The sequence below is a fragment of the Syngnathoides biaculeatus genome, chromosome 9, assembly GCF_019802595.1.
Source record: "Syngnathoides biaculeatus isolate LvHL_M chromosome 9, ASM1980259v1, whole genome shotgun sequence".
Lineage (NCBI taxonomy): Eukaryota > Metazoa > Chordata > Actinopteri > Syngnathiformes > Syngnathidae > Syngnathoides > Syngnathoides biaculeatus.
Window position 1 is genome coordinate 2,927,488 of NC_084648.1, and position 20,663 is coordinate 2,948,150.

General features: G+C 40.3%; 2 protein-coding genes and 1 long non-coding RNA gene across 4 annotated transcripts; 2 read left to right on the top strand and 1 right to left on the bottom strand.

Annotated features, from left to right (window-relative positions):
- The first annotated feature begins 237 nt into the window (after window positions 1-237).
- On the top strand, window positions 238-8,212 carry LOC133505861 (uncharacterized). Its single transcript, XR_009796353.1, has 3 exons — window positions 238-524; window positions 1,896-1,941; window positions 6,853-8,212. It is a non-coding gene; the product is annotated as an uncharacterized LOC133505861 (long non-coding RNA).
- On the bottom strand, window positions 2,011-14,915 carry LOC133505859 (probable ATP-dependent RNA helicase DDX17). Of its 2 annotated transcripts, XM_061829372.1 has the most exons (13): window positions 14,614-14,915; window positions 13,761-13,923; window positions 13,483-13,579; window positions 13,211-13,344; window positions 12,960-13,025; window positions 11,714-11,855; window positions 11,358-11,518; window positions 11,110-11,282; window positions 8,542-8,652; window positions 8,391-8,452; window positions 8,247-8,306; window positions 4,913-5,146; window positions 2,011-4,795 (listed from the first exon to the last, which is right to left on the bottom strand). In XM_061829372.1, the coding sequence occupies exons 1-13, from the start codon at window positions 14,664-14,666 to the stop codon at window positions 4,350-4,352; spliced, it is 1,902 nt and encodes a 633-aa protein (XP_061685356.1). In that variant the 5' UTR covers window positions 14,667-14,915; the 3' UTR covers window positions 2,011-4,349. The 2 variants fall into 2 exon arrangements, with proteins under 2 accessions (XP_061685356.1, XP_061685355.1); XM_061829371.1 differs by having other exon boundaries at window positions 8,247-8,452.
- Window positions 14,916-15,048: 133 nt separating this feature from the next.
- On the top strand, window positions 15,049-18,489 carry ntan1 (N-terminal asparagine amidase). The gene is made up of 10 exons (XM_061829373.1): window positions 15,049-15,260; window positions 15,655-15,757; window positions 15,981-16,046; window positions 16,128-16,236; window positions 16,302-16,375; window positions 17,289-17,342; window positions 17,417-17,470; window positions 17,549-17,646; window positions 17,769-17,882; window positions 17,970-18,489. The coding sequence occupies exons 1-10, from the start codon at window positions 15,180-15,182 to the stop codon at window positions 18,138-18,140; spliced, it is 924 nt and encodes a 307-aa protein (XP_061685357.1). The 5' UTR covers window positions 15,049-15,179; the 3' UTR covers window positions 18,141-18,489.
- Window positions 18,490-20,663: the final 2,174 nt, after the last annotated feature.

Consider the following 20,663-nt stretch of genomic DNA (forward strand, 5'->3'; position numbering starts at 1 on the left):
TATATTCAGGTACTTTGCCATGTGTTTGTGAATTTGTTGAACTGAAAGCAGAGATTCATTCCTGTTGATGGCTAGGAAAATATTTTCAATGAAAAGGTGAACTTGCTCTGGGTTCAATTTGTTTATCAGTGTCAGCTTGTTCCTTTTCTCTCTGCCTTTGGTGGTCTCCCCCAACTTCGCTCTATGTCAATTGTGCCAATGGATGAAACAGCCATTCAACCCTCACTCATTGAATCACATTGCAAAATGGCACAAACTGAATGCTAAACTGATATGTTATAACTTTCAATTTGAGTTGGAGTTTTATTTTTGTACATAACACAGCGTGGAGAGAACATTGTCTTGATAGTTCTTGATTTTCACTTTTTCTTTGAATCAAAGTAGGCCAATGTAGCACCACCCTATTGGACCTGACAGCACTGAGTGCACTAACCAGAATGGCACCATTCAGCCAAGAACCCTCCAACATAGAGACCCTCAGAATATTGGCAGCAGCCTCCTGGAGGATGACCTCATGTTGCTGGGTGAGCACAAAAGTCTCAACTATCTTGTAAACCTCAAATTGAAGTACCGGTCTAAAAAAGTCAGAATTGGGTTGAGTCAGCTTTGTTTGCACAGCAGTTTTGTCTTATTTCCATCGAATGGGACATGGTGTTCACTCGGTGGCTGTGACCCACAATGTTGAGCCAGTCCACACAGAACATTTTTGTTGTTTATTTGTGTAATATGGCACTTATTAACCTCATTAACCTTTGTTGTTTCTGATCTCCTTGGACTGAAGATTACTGAGGGTTTAACACATATTATGCCCATCAGAGGCTTGAAGAAAGACATTTCTGACAAAAAAATCACTTGGAGACAAGCCCATCATCATCTGTATATTCAATGTTCCCCTGTATGTATGCTCATTGTGGATGCACTTTTTTTGCAAATTGAGGAGGTGGGGGGCTTTGACGTCCATTATTTCTCGAACAATTGTGTTTTTTACACAGGTCAAACCAATATCAATATAGAAGTATTGCTTTACTGCCATCTTGTGGCATTTTGATGGAACATGAAGTTGCCTAAAGAACTCCATGGAGTGCTTTGTTGTGTTGCCAATCTGTAATCGATACACAAGTATAAACATCCTTAGGTGATTCACCATTATATCATTCCATGCAGGAGCTTACAGTTACATCTAAGGCTTCAGCTATCAAATATTTTTTAGAACTGAGTACTACATTGATTCAAGTAATTGGATTAAAAAAAATATTGACATTAAAAACAATGCGGTGGCTATAATAAGGATTCAGAGCCTTTTTTATTGCAGCCATTTGCTAAAATCATTGTAGTTAATTTTTTCCTCATTAATATACAAACCCAATTACAATAGTGTTGAGTCCATTCATCCAATATCTGAGCCCCTTATCCTCTCCAGGGTCACAGGGGTGTTGGAAAGAGGACTTTATTTTTATTTTCTGGCCAATTTCTTTGGATTTTCCCGTGATTTCAAACAACAAAGCAGATTGTTTGAGGTGTGGCCTTAAATACATCCCTAGGTGTGCTGTCAATTAACTTACATGATTTCAGTTCACCTATCAGGTTTGCAAGCCATGGACCTCATCAACTGGGCTTCCCCATGTTCTTTAAAGACAATAATTTTTGTGCATGTGAACGTTTGAGCTGGAAGAAAATAATATACAATTGTAGAGGGAATTCTCTCATTTGTGTGGCATTTAATACAATTGAAAACATTTTGTCATCCTGCCTGACCTGAAACAGGTTTAGTCTGGTCTGACTTCATACGGTGAGACAAAAAAATGAAGTGTTTTTGCAGTGTATGCAAACTTCTGGCATCAACTGTACACAGACACACATACTGTACACAAAACATTTTTGTTTATTTTTCCCAGGGCGACACAGTGGTGCAGCTGGAAGGCATTGCCCCTTGGTCTGATTGTGAGTGTGACTGTTGTCTATCTCTATGTGCCCCATAACGGGACAAGCTGAAAGGAAAAGATGACGACGTGTTGCAATCTGTGTTTTTATTGTGGCAATTCTTATTCACAAGACTGGCACAATATGAAATTCCATTTTGGATTTTTATTTTAGAATCACTTGGCATTCAGTTTTTACACGTGGAATGTCCTTTGACAGAATGTTTTAGCTCATTTCCTGCCTTTTTTTGTTGTTGTTTTAAGTCCAAAGTTGACATCACTGACATCTGATTGGATTCCACATGTGCATTTGCTCGAGTCATGTACCTGAGAGTCAATTCAGTTTTGGTTATGCATACATTTATGTACTGTACTGTAATATGTTCATGGCTACATCAGAATCGTAAATTGAATTAAGTTGCAGTATGAGTCTATGGCCACTGTAATTATAGAGCTATTAAAATCGGGGAAAATGGTACTGAAGGCCAAGTGGTTCCTTGTCAACATAATATTGAACTATTGTATAACGAGGTGCAACTTAAGATACAATAGTAGTAAAATGTCTCATTAAGATTAATTCGTGGTTACATTTTTAACATATGAATCAACAGTTAAAATGGACACATTTAAAGGTCTGCGACAGAAATTCTTTGTTCCGCTCTTACATATGACTGCATCATCACAAGTTTTGTCAGAGGTCATCTTGTGTAACATTTCTCAAGCGTTGCATAAGCACATGTATTTTCTTTTAAACAATTTCACAACAAATTTGTAATCCAAACATTTCACAGGCAGATATACTGACCTCACCTGGACATTGTCCCAAACCCAAACAGTCCTACTATTGTGAGGCCCAACAAGAGCAGAATTCCAGTTATCCCTAAAGAGTGAAAACAAAGTGTGTGCAGAGCTTGTCAAATCATCATGTTTTACAAATGATGATAGCTACAAATAGACAAAGCGGAATGCACAGGTGAAAGAAAGGATATATAAGATGGACACCCCATGATCACGACACAAGTTAGATTTAAATGTGATTGTTTGATTCGCTGAGTTAGAAAAAACAAAACCCAAACCCTCCATCGTATGTATGGCCGCACAGGAAATTATATTTAAAAAAAAAAAAACGAAAAAATTGTAGTCTGAATAAGTGCTGTGCTAACTTTGTTAGAACATGAGACAATGGAATGTTCACAACATAAGCCGATGTCTAAATGCTGTATCACGAGCCAAAATTCTTAAAGGGAGGTTCTTCACTGAGAACAGCCTTAAAAATTCTACTTAATAAAAGCGGTGCATAGAAATGTGACTTTATCCTCATTAAAAAGAAAACTATTGTAGAAATGATCCCTGAGGACAAAATGTTTTTCCCCTTTTTAATGTACTCTAAGCTGAATTCATCCATCCATTTTCCAAACTGCTTATCCTCACTAAGGTTGAGGGCATGTTGGAGCCTAGACCAGCATCTTTGGGCAAGAGCCGCAGCACACCCTGAACTGGACGCCAGCCATTTGCTGGGGTACTCAGAAACAACCATTCACATTCACACCTACAGGCAGTTTAGTGTCTTAAAATAAATCTACCATTCATGTTTTGCGATGCGGGAGGAAACAGGAACACGCGGAAAAAAATCCACATGGGAACAGGGAGAATATGCAGGCTCAGGTGAGGCAAGATTTGAACCCAAGCCCTCAGAATTCAGAGGCAGACGTGTACACCAGCTGTCCACCCACCATGCCACCAGCTAAATTAATCATAATTAAAATTGTCCTGAGCAGGGTGCAAAGCTTCACCAAGTCCTGAAAAGACACCTGCATCCTGCATATGCATGCATGCTGTAATTAATGGCGTACACGCAATGATAACTACCCCATCACGCCATCTCCATCTGCCAACATGACGTGATTCTAGCAGGGCTCTGGAGCTACAAACTCCCAATTTATCATCGCGCATGTCTTGTCCTTGTCTTAGCAGAGTATACAAATTGGGCATCCAGAATCTGACCAATAGTTAAGGTGGTACAAAATACGAAACGTAATTAAAACTACTTTGAGAAACAAAGGGATTTTTTTTTTAAATCTATGCCAATGGCTTTCGAAGGCCAGAGCATTGACAACAAAAGCATGTAATGCTGAAGCAGAACAAGCACATACGCGGTATGACCCCAATCCCTATTGGAGTTTAGGTTTTCTAGATAAAAGTGGCAGAAACTGCATAGAATGGTGTAAATAGGTTTTTGGGTTTTTAGCTTTCCCAGAGGTCTCAGAGTGGACCAGTATAAATTTACAACAAATAATCCCACTCATCTCAATGCTAATGCAATTGGGTCACAATCAGTCCAGGGTGCCTCCTGCTTCTTGCTCACCATCAGATCACCTGCGAACCTAATGAGAACATGCTGTAAAGAAAATGGATGAATGGCTACTACTACTAGCGGGGAGAAGGCCCAGAAGGAGTGTTGAACTGGTAAGGGGGTTGTTCCACAAAGCCCACTAATGGGGGCTGTGGTGGCGCATACGGCTGAGGCATGAGAGGCTGTGGCCCCCCTGGCGGCAGTGATGGAGGATGAGGCTGGGCAAACTGACCCTGAAGATGACTTGAGTGGTCCATCCCTTCACCACTAGCAGACAGGCCTCCACTAAGGTTTGAGTTGTGGCCGCCTCTGTAGTCCTGGTGCTGATCTGAGCTGTGGCCACTCGTGCTTCGATCCCTGTAACGGTCGCCATAGGAGGATGAGGGGCGGTCATCAGTGCGTCCGAAGCGGCTGACTCTGCTGCTGTCGGTACCCTCCCTGGAACGCATGCGGCGTTGACACTGATCCTGGTACATCGTATTGGGATTGTTAAAGCTGCTGCCACGGTAATGCATTCTGCCACCTGTAAGCCAAAAATTACAAATGGACAGTTTCAAACTTGATAACTCGTGCTCAGTACTATATTTGGGTTAGGCATTTGACTACATTTTCTTCAAAACGCCTGAAACGCGATAATTACCGCTTCCTCTTCCGTGGCTTGAGTCGACCATTTGAAGCAGTTTGGGGTTGATGGCCTGATTCGCCTCTTGCAAAACCCGGACAAGGTCTCGGGCCTGCCGTGCATTCCCAGGAGTGAAGAAGGTGTAGGCAGTGCCTTTATTGGTACTGCGAGCTGTACGTCCAATACGGTGGACGTAATCTTCCGAAGAATTCGGATAGTCAAAGTTGATGACAAACTTGATATCTTCAACATCTTTTGAATAAGAAATGTGTTTTAGAAATTATCGTTAGTAGAAGAAAGCCTCAATCAGAATAATATTCTTAAATTGTAAAAAAAATGCTGATTATTTGTAGATATTTTGCATCAGATTTGGATGATTGTTTTGGATGAACTTACCTTTCACTTACAGGCCCCTCCATAAATATTGGAACAGAAAAGTCAATTTCTTTGGTTTTTGTTGGATACTGAAGATATTTAGGCATCAGATCAAAAGATGAATGAGACAAAAGCTCAGAATTCCAGCTTTTATTTCATGGTATATACATCCAGATGTGACTGGAACATGTGACGATGGGAGTTTCTAATTGCCTTTTAGATTGCTTAAAAATTGCTTGTTTTTGGCTTTGGAAATTTACATGTGAGAACTGCATTTGTTGTTAAGCAAACATAAAGAGAAATAAACCAGCAAATATTAAATGTTATTCAGTTCAAGTCATTTGAAAAATGTCTGTTGCAATACTTCTGCTTGGGTGGCTTCAAGCAAAGGATGCATTGTCAGAAGCTGTTTAACACATCTTGATATAAATACTATACCATCAAATGGTTTCTTTCGGCTTGTCCCTTTCGGAGTCACCACAGCATGTCATCTCAGATGAACGCACATATATGTTTTGGGACAATTTTTACGCCGGATGCCCTTCCTGACGGTACCCTTCTCAGGGAGTGGAGGCCCCAGTGGGAAACGAACCCAAAACCCCTGGTTTACCAAACCAGTGCTTTAACCACTGAGCTACGGGGCCTCTACTTTTGTCTCATTCATCTTTTGATCTGAAATTCAAATGTCTGCAGTATACAGCAATTGAAATAAATTGATCTTGCCATTTCAATAATTTTAGGACTGTACAAGACAAAATTTACTTTGACATAGCTCCCTCGGGTCAAATTTTCCTCAGACGTAATACGAAATGAAATAAAATCTAGCAATCATGAATGTACGTAGCACACTGTATACTGGGCCTCCTCCAAATGTTTTCGATACTGAATATACAGTAGTAAAGACATAAACTCTTGCTTTTTCCACAACCCACATCTTCTGGCAAATGTACTATATGTTATTTTCTTTGTTGCTGTTATTTGACTGTAATCTTTAATTGAGTGGCTGCAGCTTTACTTGTAATAAATGTTAAAATAATGAAAAATAAAGGGTTAGGGTTAACCCTAACCCTAACCCTAACATAATAAAAAAACAATAACCAGAAATGTCAATATATGTATAATTGCTTTGGCATATATAGCCGTCTGGACCAGCCAGGACACAGGATTCTGGCCCCTGCGCCGCGTACGCGCACCATTGCAAGTGTTCTTTTTGTGTGCCTATTTTTCCAGGACATGTAACATAAGTATGATACACATGACTTAAGTAAGTGTGTGTAGCATGTACATTTGGCGTCTTAGGTTTGTGACACTTTGTCACATTCACTGCTCATTTTTCTGGGTTAACCACAAGAGTTCTAAGAATATAAAGTTTTACTTTAAAACAGTTGGATGATCCCAAACGCAACAAAACAACTATTAGCATGTACCCTACTCTTCTTTTGATGTAAAACACTTGGAAGAAGTACGGCTGTGATTTTCACCCACAAGAAATCTGGACGACACTGATGTACCAGCCATGTTTCAGCAGAATGATCATTACTGGCCAGTCTGTTTGAACACAAATTGTCTGTTTCTCATTACAGGAGGTGTGGGGCTCTGACAGCACTGCTGAGTCTGATCAGGAATTCTGCCCTCCAGGATGACTGAGAGACTATTTTATCAAACAAACAATATCTCAGTACTATGTTACAAACTTAGCTCACATAATCTTTCAAAAAGTGTAGAAGGTGGACAGAGGTAGCTGCGTTTCGGAGCTCATGGAGGGTGAAGTGAAAGGGGCGGTGCGGTACTTACCCCTTTTGTGTGGTGATCAGTCCTGGTTCAGAGGGAGGGGCTGAGGGTGAGGAAGACCTGATTCTTCCGTCACCTTCTGCACACACCAGCAACGTCAGACGGGAGCAGAACCGCTAAACCTCAAGCGATACAACCACAGGTTCTGTTGCTCTCTCGCCACATTGCAGGAACCTCCTCGGGCCCTGGCCAGGACTGGATCCAGACGAGCCCATCTAACGCTTTCACTGTCTGTCTGCTTGTTTTGGATGGGTCGCACAGCAGACAAAACAGGCACCTCCGGCAGCTCCAATGACAGGCTCGTTGGATTCACACACTGACAGTATTGGGCTGGGGAAGGGGAGCTACATTACCCACAAGTACCGGGGCTTCATCCCCTCAAAAACTAGACAAACATCTACTTTTAATAGGACCGAGCGTGCAGCGACAGCAGTGCACACTGTTACAGCTGTCGCATGCTGCAAAAGCCTGAGAGGAGAAGAGGGGACAAAAAAGAAGAAAAATATAGTAATGGGAATTTTGATAAGGCACATAAACTTCACTCATCCCCCCTTCTCACATGTATTGTCATGTCAACAAAGGTCACCAAATCATTTTCTTCCTTTTTCTCAATTTTACATTTGTACATCCAGTGACTGTCCTTGGCACCTCACACACACGTGTATTACGTTTATGGCTCAGTGCATTGCTCCCAAACACAGACACGCCACTCCGTTCAGGCAGCATGCTAAAGAGCCCCGCTTGAAGGATGCTTTGTAGATATAGTAACAAGAAACAGACCAGTGGACCAGAAAGCCAGAAGCCTCCTTATCAGACATTTGACAGCCCTTAAGCTGTCAGGCTCTAAACACAGGGTGAACCTCCATATGATGTGTCTCATTCATCATTTAATTCACTGCTATTAACGGCTGTTGAATTCAAATACCTATGTTAACACGGAGGACTGTCAGTAAATGCACCTAAAAGACTCAGTGAACCTAAAAGAAAACAACGCTGGACTTTTAACGGGAGAGAAATGTTCAGAGTCGAGTAATTGATCAACAATAATACAATACTTCACTCCACTGCTTATTTACCTTGTGATCATACGCTACACTACACCTTGTGTGCAGTATCATGTGAATTTAAGTTAACGTCAAAGTATCAAAAGGGGTGAGAGATTATTTATCAGTGCGAGATGACGTACCCAGACCACGAGAGGCAACGTCTGTGGCAATCAGAATGGGAGCTTTCCCACTTCGGAATTCTGCCAAAAACAACAACTTCTGAGACAACTCACCATCAGCGGCCACAGAAGCTCTAAAAATAACTGATGATGTGTTTCTCCAACCTGTTAGCACCCAGTCTCTCTCTGGCTGGCTCTTGTCTCCGTGGATACACATGGCTGGCCACCTAATGTGGAAATCAGCAGTACAGTCACCAAACTGAATAGTTTTGACATCGCCACAATAAGTTACTAAAAGAGCTGTCAGATTGCTCACCCATCCCTCCGCATCCTTCTCGTCAGCTCATCGCAGCGTTTCTTGGTCTCCACAAAGATTATGGTTTTGTTCTCCTTCTCTGCCATAATTTCTTCCATCAGCTGAATAAGTCTACACACAGGGAGGGAAAGAAGGAACATTAGCTATTCGTCCACCCATCTTTTTCTTCTGATCAGGGTTCAGGTTTCGGGGACAGCAGACCGAGCATTGAGAGGCCCAGGGTCTCACTTCATTCAGCTCTACATGAGGGAATGCCAAAGAATTATCATTACACCTCACCAGGGGGATGCATCCATGTCCCACTCTAGCCAGATGCCTGACTCACGTCACCAAGCTTCTCTCGATGCAGAGGCGCAGCGGCTCTAACCTGACCCCTTCTGCCATGACAGAGTTTCTCACAATAGCTCGAAGAACAATACCGATACTGATAATATATAATTCAAAGCAAGGATTATTATTTTTTTGGTTCTTTTGTTTTACTTGAGAGATTTGCTCTTCAGTAATGTCCAGCTAAAATTGCCATCCACGCTTCACGGTCCAGATGTACCACAGATTTATTTTTAAAAAATTCAAGGGCTGTAAACTAATGAACATATGCCTTGATGTATTTAAATAGGGTATTTCTATATTGCAGACTTCAGTTATTGTGTGGATGATTCCGAGGGTAAACTGAAACGATAGCGAGAGGATTACTGTATTTTTATTCATACCAAAGGTTTGGAAACATGCTTTCCCAAAATAAACTCACATTATGTTCCAAAGAAAAAAAATCCATATTTTTCTTCACAAAAATGTCCTTTCAAACACAATCCTTGATACATTTTAATGCAAAGTTTTAAACTGGAATGCACCATCAATAAATAAACAAAAATGTTCCCTTTAGGATAAACATGTAACTTAATTTTCCAAGAACACAACATTAATAAAAGGTGCTGCTTCTATCCCAAAATCAATTTTAACATGTAAAAATTTTAACAAAATTAGGTCTTACGGGTAAATGCAAATTTTTGGCAAGGGAAATAAGCCTTTTTACAATTTACAATTACACGTCCATATTTAGCCTTTTGGATAAATATATAACAACATATGAATATTTCATTTTCTTAATTTTCTTAGCTGCTTATCTGTTCGCCTCACAAGGGTTGCAGGAATGCTGGAGCCTATCCCCGCTGTCATCGGGCAGGAGGTGGGGTACAGCATGAACAGACTGCCAGCCACATAGAGACAAACAGCTGCACTCACAATCACACCTTGGGGCAATTTAGAGTGTCCAATTAATGTTGCACGTTTTGTGGTGTGGCAGGAAACCGGAGTGCCCGGAGGAAATCCACGCAGGCATAGGGAGAACATGCAAACTCTACACAAGGAGGACTGGGATTGAACCCGGGTCCTCAGAACTGTGAGGCCAATGCTTTCCAGTTGCCCCAAAATGTGAATGAATATGTAACTTCAATATTTTCCAAGAATGTATGTTTCTTTCAGCTTGTCCCTGTCAGGGTCACCACAGCATATCATCTCAGATGAACGCATATATATGTTTGGCACAATTTTTACACCGGATGCCCTTCCTGACGCAACACTTCTCAGGGAGTGGAGGCCGCAGTGGGATATGAACCCACAACCCCTGGTTTACCAAACCAGTGCTCTAACCACTGAGCTACGGGGCCTCAATATTTTTCAGGAATGTAACATGAGTAAAAGGTGCTGCTTGTATCCAAAATCAATGTCACCCTTTAAAATGTGAACCGGTATTTCTTGACTATGTTACTCAGTCGTGAGAACAATTTTTTCCCAAGCTGCTTCCACCAGTGAAGTTAATCAACATGTGGATGTGGATATACTGTAAAATTTAAACCAGATGTTTACGTATACTATGTAAAGAGGCACTCGCTCACCTCACTGTCTGATGTGCAAACAGACTAAACTTTTCTGTTTAAAAGCAATGGTACCAAACATTGATGAAATGTATACAAACTTCTAACATTGAAGAAAGTCATAAAAAATGTGTAAACAAATAGTAAATAGAAATAATTTGGTGAGCCTAATTTACTGAAAACAGCAAGATCTTAGTCTAAATTTATGTCAGACAGTAAGAACAAAGCATGTCTTTGATGTAAACATCTGGTTTCAACTGTATCACTGCTTTTGTGGAAATGATTGGACCCATGGAGTGTCTCTGTTACCGGTGGGGGTGGGGTGTATTTTTTTTCATTTTTTTATAAATCTTTTCACATTCAGAACAAGCCTTCTCCTAATTTGCTCCATATCTCCATTTCAAATGTTAAAATAAATTGCCAGTGCTACCCTGTTTGCTTATTGTCAGATGACGTAAACCTGAAGTAATTCCGAATTACTGCCAAAATTGAATAACTTTTACGGCACAGCCGTTTTGTTACAGTGTAACCAGTGCATGTTAAAAGGAACACACTTTGAACTACTGCAGATTGGTGAAAAAAATTATTAAAATAAGAATTAATTCATGAAATCGATTATTTGCCCAGCCCAATTAACAGAATTAAAAGATAAATGCAATGGCATATCGATATTTGAGGTTTCCCCACTTCTTACTTGTGGTCCTTCTCGTTGTCCATGCAGACGTCAACAATTTGCAGAATGTTGTGGTTGGCACTGAGTTCCAGGGCTCCAACATTAATCTGGATGTAGTCCCTCAAAAAGTCTTCAGCAAGTTGTCGGACATCTTTGGGCCAGGTTGCACTCCACATGAGGGTTTGTCTGTCAGGCTTCAATAGCAGAAAAAAAAAGATAAGTGAAACACATCACATCAAATGTACCCATAACAGCAGTCTTTCTCCTACCCTAATTTGTTCAACTATCTTGCGAATCTGGGGTTCAAATCCCATGTCCAGCATGCGGTCAGCTTCGTCCAGCACAAGGTACGTGCAGCGACGCAAGTTAGTCTTTCCTGACTCTAAAAAGTCGATCAGGCGACCAGGCGTGGCAATGCAGATCTCAACACCTAAAAGAAAGTTAAGTAAAAGTAAGAGGGAAAAGGAGGACAGACTCCACATGGGATTGAGCAGTAGTGGCGGCGCCTTGCTCAAGGGTGGATTGTGTTGATTTGTTTTTCAAATTCACCAAACGTCAGTAATGAAATACTGAATTGCAGACTTCTGACATGATGCAGCATTTAGCATCTAACATTGTAACCCACCCTTCTCAAGCTCTCGAATCTGTAGTCCTTTGGGTGCTCCACCATATACACAGGTGCTTCTGATTCTGGAAGACTTGCCATAGTCTGAGGCCACTTGCTGAACCTGCTGAGCCAGCTCTCTGGTCGGGGCAAGGACCAAACACTATTAGGTGAGAGGGTTAGAGAATAGTTACAGGCTGCCTGACGAAGTAAAAAAAAAAAAGTGTGCAGCGGACCCCTCATAACTCAGTAAGAGTGGAAATCAACAGCTCAAAGTTAAAAATGTAATGCAAATGTGAAACAAAAATCTAAAGCCCAGGCAAAAATGATGCAGATCCATGTTTACCGTATTACTAGTTAATATGCTTTTTGAAATAGATTTTAGGCCTTGTGTTTACATTTTCACAAGGGTAGCAGTCATATTAAACTGAAGGGGAAAACAAATGGCAATGACAGCAATAACACAAATACCAGAGGTCTTATACATAGAGCTCGCAAACTAGTCATATCACAGTTGGAAATGAGGAGCTGGTAATTAGCTGCATTTGCATTTATCCACAAGTGAAACGAGCTATCATCGCAACTCGCAACTGCGAATACTGCCAGATAATAAAACATCATCGTGCAATCAGATAAGATTGGTGATGACATCAGGATCAGCTGCTAGTCTGAAATAAAAATCTAAAATATTTGTCACAATGCAAGGTTGCTCACAACGCAACAGGGTTGCAAGAGAAGTCAGTGCTGACTGCTGAGTCTTCTCCAGTTTGCTATGGGGCCTCCCCTCACACCTCGTCAAAAGTAACATTTTAGCAGGATGACAAACATTTAGAAATTTATTCATAGTCAGTGTTAAAAGCCATCAAGAAAGCTTTTTTTACAATGATTATAAAACATTGGCACGCTTTACTCAACGGTAAAGTGTGCCAATGTTTTAATATGAACAACTATTTCTTGTAAAATGTCTCCAATTTCATTATTTCATATTATTTTGTTATAGTGTTGTTTTATTAGGAATGTCCTGGATTTGTGATCAATTCAGTGTCCCCTTGCCAAAAATTCTGAAAAAAAAATTATCCAGCTCAGCCGTGATCCTGAATAGAGCAAACAGAGAATGGATCAGTTATATTTACACTATAAAAACTATTTTAAATATGGACAAAAAGAAAAACAACCTCTCGTAGTGTATTATGTCTGACCTGTGGATGTCCACTGCACTGTATTTGTTTTTCAAAAACCAAGCAGCAAACCGAGCACATGAACTTACAATAGGTCCATCTCCTCTCTCCAGATAAGGCTGATGATTAATGTGCACGATTGATGGAAGCAGATACTACAGATAGAGAGACAAGTGCAGTGTCAGGTACCACATGAAATTAAGCAGAACTTGATATTGAACAGATGCTCTCTAGAAATATAAGACATTGAAAACAAAGTTGATTAAAGTCAAATATATGAATAACCTATATCATTTATGAACTAGAAAACAAAAACGACTTCGGTTGCATTCTTCCTTACCGCTAAAGTCTTTCCAGAGCCAGTTTGTGCTATCCCCACCATATCCTTGCCACTCAGAGCCAGAGGGAAGCCCTGAGACTGAATCGGTGTGGGCTCCGTGAAGTTCTGCTGGATTAGCACATCCATCACATATTCTAATACAGCAAGGGAAACAACAACATTGCAATGTTACGAGATCAATTTCTCGGTGTTACAAGCAAAAAAGTTCAAGAGTTTTAGTGATGTAATGCACAGCTACACGAGTGCACACTGTGTGAAGGTGATGTACTCACGTGGAAACTGTGCCTGTTGAAAAGTCATCACAGGTTTAGGACAATCAGACCCTTTGACGGTGATCTCTTTCTTTCTGCGAAACTCTTCAATTTCATACTGGTGATGTGAAAAACAGGATACAGCTTACACAAAATGCAGTTTGCATTCATTGAAGATGACATAACGGGACAAGCCGAAAGGAAAAGCAAAATAAGAACTAGAATAGAGCAAAAGGGACCTATAATTGATCAGGCAAAAATTATTTTTAATTCAATCAAATGAAAAAGTTCCCATGTACCTGACTTAAACGTTGAACTTCAGGGTGCTCAGTGTAAAAGTTTTTCTCAAATTTTGGCAGCTCATCCAGGTTCCACCTTTTCTTACGGAGACTGTCACCGAGATGACCAAACTTCATGGGCAGGGGGCCATTACTGCGACCACCCATGGGCCCAGAACGAGGCCTATGAGGATACACGTTACATGTAGTACTGCAGAACCATTAATACAGTGTGCAGATAAAGAGTCGCGTCATGTTGGGTTATTGGGCATATTTACTACCACCAGAATTTTTTAAAGCGGCATTTGCTGGAAATAATTCTTCAAAGTATTACACTGTTTTAACCTAATTATTTTGCAAACATTTTTCTGTGATTTTCCTTACAGTTGATACAAATGACAGTCTGCATTATTAAATCTTCCCAATAAGACGGCCACGATGACTAAAAACTAGTAATAACGAGTGTTAAGTCAAGTCATAAACTTACAAAGAATAAAGTTGGTAAATGTAAAGAAAAATATTGTATATTTTTAATGTACTCCGTACTTTAGCTGCATTCCACGGCGGCAGATGACAGTGACAATCTCAAATCTATAAAATGACGATTTTCTTTTTCCCGTAAGGATATGGATTTTACAACAACAAATGTACTTTTTCTCGAAAATAATCGTCTTTCTTCAACTTTTAACGATCTACGACGCGACTGTGACAAGTCAACAACATTGCTAACAGTTTCTGTCAGCTGCGTTCATTGGCGTAAACTTGAAAAGACGACATAAATATGAGTTCTGCACAAAGGTCCAGCAATGCATTTTGGGTGATGCAACATTAACTGTATTTTTATCAGATATTTGAAGGCGATAAATTGCAGTACCTGTCTCGTCCGCGGTCCCTGTCTCTGTAATCATAGGAAGAACCCCGCCTCATAGTTTACCCCAAAAAATAACTACGCAGAGCGTCCGCTAGTTAATCAGTTCGACTAATCTTTTTGCAACGTAATTTAGCACAAAACCACGATTATTTTATCAGTAAACACGCTAAACTAATTCAGCACACAGACAACACACTTTGTGACTAGAATACGAGTGAAAATAATCTCGCTAAGTTTTAACACGTCACGTCACGTAGAACAGGATGAACGTAACATATCCCTCTTGATTCCCCCCGCCCTCTTTTGAGGCGTAATGTCAACTGGTTTGGCGGCGTATCTGCACCATTGGAGGGGATAGCTGCGTATGAATATTTACGTAGTCATAATAGTGAATATAGTTCGTAATCTCTTTTCACCAGAGGGTGTCACTCTGTGTGACATTTTAAATTACAGCGTAGAAGAAGTCTTTCAAGAACCGGAAGTTATTGGTTGTTGTTGTTGTAGATATGGAGCTAAATCGGTAGTCCTTGGTGTATGAATTAGAATGTTCATCCGTTGATTTTAGGGACATGCCTTTGCTCATTCAAAATACAGTTGTGGAGCGTATCACCTCGACCGCAGATCTCTTCGACAAATATCCACATTTGCAGGTCGGTTTGTACAGTGTGGCTAAAGTAATATGTCCCCACCAATCATCAATAACACTTTCTTGTGACAACAACAACTTGGAATAATGTTACTTGTACTACTTATACATTGTTTTGTTTTTTTCAAAAGTCAGCAATTTCTTATAATTACACTCATGATTGGTTGCATGGAGTTTGTGTTCATGTGCTTTACATGAAATTAAATTCTGTTAACCATGGTTGATCCTATGTAATCATGAAAAAAAAAATCAAGCGTGATTAGTAGTTTTGATTAGGCGGGTGGTTTATTTCACTTTTCATTCTATTATACGTGTCCCTCAGGGTAGAGCTGCAGAGCCACTTGGCGTGATGTACTGTGGCAAATACTTTTTGCTTGGAATATCTTTTCATGTAACAGGAAAATGCAAAAGCCTTTCGCTCCCAGCCGCTCACTGATGTTGACCCCAAGTGCCTCCTGTATGTCCAACAGAGAGAGTTTGCTGCAACAACACCAGCAGATAGTAAGGAAATATCTGTTGTTAAATTGTTTTGTCTTTTTTTTTTTCTCTCATTTTGTTGTTTTGTCTACTGGTTTATTTAGTAATGTTTCTACTGTACTCCAGTAGGTGTCTCTAGGAACTCCAGATTGTTGACATAAAAATGTTTCATTGTTTTGTGAGCCTGATTCATGATAGCAGCCCAAATGTTTTAAATTTCATTTATCAGTGTTATCTGTTATCCCAGATAGTGTTTCAGTGATTGGATCTGAGGATGCTACCACCTGCCATTTGGTTGTGGTACGGCATACAGGTAAAACGTGTTTTTTGGGCTTTTCTTTTTTGTGTCCACTATCGGCTTTCATTTGAATGTAATCATGTATCTCCTTGTTAGGAAGTGGTGCTGCTTGCCTTGCACACTGTGATGGTTCCAACACTTTTGCGGAAGTCCCCCTCTTCATCAAGTCAGTCACATCACTGAGTACCTGTTGTCATGAGGGCAGGTATGAAAAGAACAAGCAGTAAAATTTGTAATTCATTTCCTTAACCTCATAATTCCTCCAAGTAGGCTTGAACTCCATCTTGTTGGTGGCTTTAAGGATGAGGCAATGACATCCCATGAACTCAGCCTTAACATACTAGGTATTGTTTAATGCACCTAACCTAAGGATGCCCTGATACTAATTGTAGGCTTTACACGATCTGGATTTTTTGGGCCGATCACCAGTCAACAAGTTTAAAAAGAAAGCGATAATTGCTCACCAATCCGATCACAAGATGGAACTATGTGGCTATTTACGTGACGTGCTCACTTACTGCATATATTTGCGTATCCTGAGTATGTTAAGGTATTCTCTAGCATTTTATATAAAAGTTAAATTATCAATGAGCTCTTGGCGCCATTCAAGGATTGTCCACTGACATGTTTAGGTCAAATCAACACAGAAATAACGAGTGCTAATATACAATACAAAAATCACTTTATTGGAATTAAATTAACAAAATACTTTTGATCAAAGACATCCTTACTCTAACATTCTTACAGTCCCTTCTATATGTATGTGTGTTTTCCAGAGTTTAGGTCTTTTTGGTTTTTCCTTTTCTCCCGGCTTCTCCTCGTGTACATTCTTCAGGTGCCAGATCAAATTTGTTGTTCAGATGATGTTCCCCACGAACTACTTCAGTTGTGGATAGACTGTAAATAATTTACGTGTTGTTTGTATGTGACACCACAAAATAGTCCCAAAACAATTATGTTTTTTTTTTTTCCACCGACAAGATTGAAACAACTTTCTTGTCCATCAGATAGACAAGATATGTGACAAGGCTAAGAATAAACTAGCTTTTGGATTCAGACGCGATGCGGCTGTGGATTAAAAGTCTTTTGCAGAGCCGATGGATGACATTAATTGGATCGGCGAATTGTGACATGAAAGCAATTTGGCCAATCAGCATAAAATGCTAATTATCGGCCCATACCGACAAGATCGGTGTAAAGTCTACTTAATAGCACTAAAATGTTACCAAGCAAAAAGCGCTCTCATTATTTTTATAGCAGCCTTCCAACAACTACAAGATGATATCCATCTGGAAACATGTTGCGTCACAGGTAACATAATGTGACTGTTACATATTGGTTACAAATATCATCATCCCTGTCTCAACTATTCTTGTCCCCCCCAGAAATGAATGACGTAGTCCTCAATGCTGTTCATAGACCAGCAGTTTATGGTGTAGGTATGTGTATGCCACACAGGAAATGATGCTCTTTTAAATGCATACTACTTCAACAACATTTATCCTTGTGTTTTCAAGCTGTGAATGTTAAAACGGGCAAAGTGTTCCCTGCCACTTTCCCTTATAAAGGACCCGCAGAGGAGCTGCGGTCAGCACGCACCTTCACAGGGGGACAGGTAAACATCTCGGATGTGAAAATGAATTAACCAGTTCAAAGAACCTTTATTATATTTTGAGTTTTCTGTTTCAGTCAAAATAAGCCAACGCTCACTCGAATAATGCTTTGATTCCCGTACAGATGGTTAACATTTATGACTCTAGTCAAGGACTTGTAAAAGTCGGCCCTTGCAAGTGGTCTCCTGATCTAGGTATTGCCTTTTGGTTGTCCCAAGATGATGTCATTATTTTAAAGGTAAATCATCGATCAGGAATTCAAGGTTTGTCTAGTGACTTCTTCCCAGTGTGTATATAAAGTTGAATTTTTTTCTTTCCTGCTTAGTACTTGTCTACGTCGCCAAAGGCTGAGCCACCACACTTTGTCCATCATATTAAATCCACAATCCAGTTTCTCCTAAAGCACCCAAACTCTGACAATCTCTTCCCCGGGGGTCAGCCACAACTCTACCAGAGGACTGAGAGTGGTGAATGGGAGGAGTTTGCCTCAAGTTGATTCTTGATTGTTTTTTTTGGACCTTGCAATCACCGTCTGCTTTTCTTATTGTGGTTTAAACTGGACCTCATATCAATCGAAAGGCTGTCATGACTCATCTGGCTGGCCCAGTAGAGAAGTAGGCACACAAGCGAAAGTCTATCATTATCTGATGAAGATACTGTACGTTGTCACTTGTGTTAGCAATGTTAAAACCTGAACCTTCCATCTCCTTCTGGATCATGTTGATGTCACTATATGCCTCATTATTTTCTTTTCATGAACATTAATGAAACTTGTCTTTTTTTTAATTGATAAAATCATTTTACCGGCTAGCATTGGTTTGAATAAAATACTGATAGATACCAAAGTTATGTTCACCTTGAAAATACTAGTGCATACGACTAATCATTAAAGTGCTTAAATGTCTTTGACAACCTGCTATCAAATCGTGAAGAGACCACCTGACATCATGAAGTACTAAAATGGGACCTATTTCTATATGATGCCTGTTGATGTTAAGCATTTCTTAACTGAAATGAGGAAGTAAACAATTTCTTAAGAAATAATAGAGTGGGACTGGTTTGGTCACCTGCCTCGCAGTTCTCAAGGGTTCAAATCCCGGCCTTGCTTCTGAGGAGTTTGCATGTTCTCCACATGCCTGTGTGGGTTTTCTCCTGAAACTCCAGTTTGCTCCCACAGCCAAAAAATCAGAATCAGCTTTAATGGCCAAGTGTAAAAACAATGAATTTTTCTACGGCAGTCGGCGCTGCCGTGGTACGACATTCAGAACAACATAGCAACAAGAGACATTTCTGTTTATAGGAACTATTCCTTATAGGACGTGCAAGATGTCAAATCTATATAGATGTGTTAACGTCCCACGTATTAAGCTTGTACAGAGTGCCTTTACCCGTTTGCGGTTCCCGCTATAGAACAGTGCAAAGGGAGCAGTTTAAAGTGACGAATCGTGCGGTCTATGAAATGTAAAAAAATAATTACAATATATATATTACTAATACTAATAATGATTAGACTAGCAGGATGTGAGTGAGTATCCTAACATGGACAAGACAGAAAAATAGAAGGTTTGCTATCAAGAATTTAACGACTTAATTGCCAGAGGGGACACAACTGAGTGCCTGCTATTTTTGACTTTCATTGTTCTCAAGCACTTTCCCAACGGAAGGAGCTGGAAGAGCTAATGGCCAGGATGTGGAGGATCTGAGGATCCCGGCTGCTCTGGACCAAGTTCGCGTTGCGTGCAAGTCCTCAGTATTGGGTAGCGTGGTGCCGACAATCCTTTAAGTGGTTTTGATTGTCCGTTGCAGTCTGAGTATGTCCTTTTTTGTGGTGGCCACAAATCAGATTGTGATGGAGCTACACACTACTGATTGGATAACTGCTGTGTAGGACTGTCCCAACAGCTCTTGTGACAGGCCGTGCTTCGTCAGAAGCCGCAAGAAGTACATCCTTTGCTGGGCTTTTTTGAGGATGGAGTTGATGTTTGTCTCCCACTTTAGGTCCCCTGAGACTGTAACTCCCAAGAAGTTGAAGGTCTTGCACAGTAGGTTAATTGAAAACTCTAAATTTCCCATAGGGGTGAATGTGAGTGCGAATGGTTGTTTACATGTGCTCTGCAAGTGGCTGGTGACCAGTTGAGGGTGTACCCCACCTCTCGCCCAGTGTCAGCTGCTGTCGGCTCCAGCACGCCTGCAACCTTAGTGAAGATAAGCAATTCGAAATATGGCTGAATAGAAATTGATTTTGTTTTTTATGGATTTCAAAAAATAATCACATTTAAACTTTAAAATGTTTGTGAAAAAGCTACATCATGGTGTACTGTATTGACTACATTTTGTGGTGGTCTAATACATTTTTGGATCATTTCATCAATTGGCTGAATGAATAAATGGAATTTCTATTGTCATATTTACATTCAAGAGAAATGTGTACATAATGTACCTGAACTGTATATCAAAAACAAAACACAAGCAAAAGTAACCAAACTGCATAATAAATACAGCCTTTCCTGATGGGACTATAGCAGTTGGTTTTAAAACAGTTTTAAAAACATTAATTCTTTTTTTTTTCGTTTAATTTAATGATAACTTGTTTAAAATAAATCGTATCATGTAGGTTTCAACTTGGCTTTAATATTAACACATTGCACGCGAGTCCTGCTCTTGTTCAGGGCAAGACACGCCCCACCTCAACGCTATTGGCTCTTGCACAGCAGGAAGGGCGAGGCAACCCAGGTGGAACGAGAAAAGCAAAACCTTTATGAACATTTGCACAAAATCAAAACAATAGATTGTTATTTCTAGGTATAGAGCTGTGGTTAGTTAGTATGAGCTACGATGGGTTAAAGTCAAGGTGAGTGCGGGTTCCGCCCAGTCACACACTTAAAACGAGATCCAACAGCCAATCATTGCAACAGCTTGTTTGCCGCAGCCAGTAATATTGGAGCGGGGCGTGTCCTTCGTAGAACACAAGTTGGAGTCCCGATCAGGCACCCAGGAATGGTCGCCAGCCATACGCGTT

Bases quoted from the DNA above. Each gene is read 5' to 3' on its own strand.
- LOC133505859 (XM_061829371.1), bottom strand. From the start codon at position 14,666: ATGAGGCGGGGTTCTTCCTATGATTACAGAGACAGGGACCGCGGACGA. The intron at 13,345-13,482 runs GTGAGTACATCA...TTGCTGTATTAG, and splicing joins TCAACAGGCACAGTTTCCAC to AATATGTGATGGATGTGCTA. The intron at 11,519-11,713 runs GTGGGTTACAAT...ACTTTCTTTTAG, and splicing joins GATTCGAGAGCTTGAGAAGG to GTGTTGAGATCTGCATTGCC.
- ntan1 (XM_061829373.1), top strand. From the start codon at position 15,180: ATGCCTTTGCTCATTCAAAATACAGTTGTGGAGCGTATCACCTCGACC. The intron at 15,758-15,980 runs GTAAGGAAATAT...CTGTTATCCCAG, and splicing joins TGCAACAACACCAGCAGATA to ATAGTGTTTCAGTGATTGGA. The intron at 17,343-17,416 runs GTAACATAATGT...TGTCCCCCCCAG, and splicing joins GGAAACATGTTGCGTCACAG to AAATGAATGACGTAGTCCTC.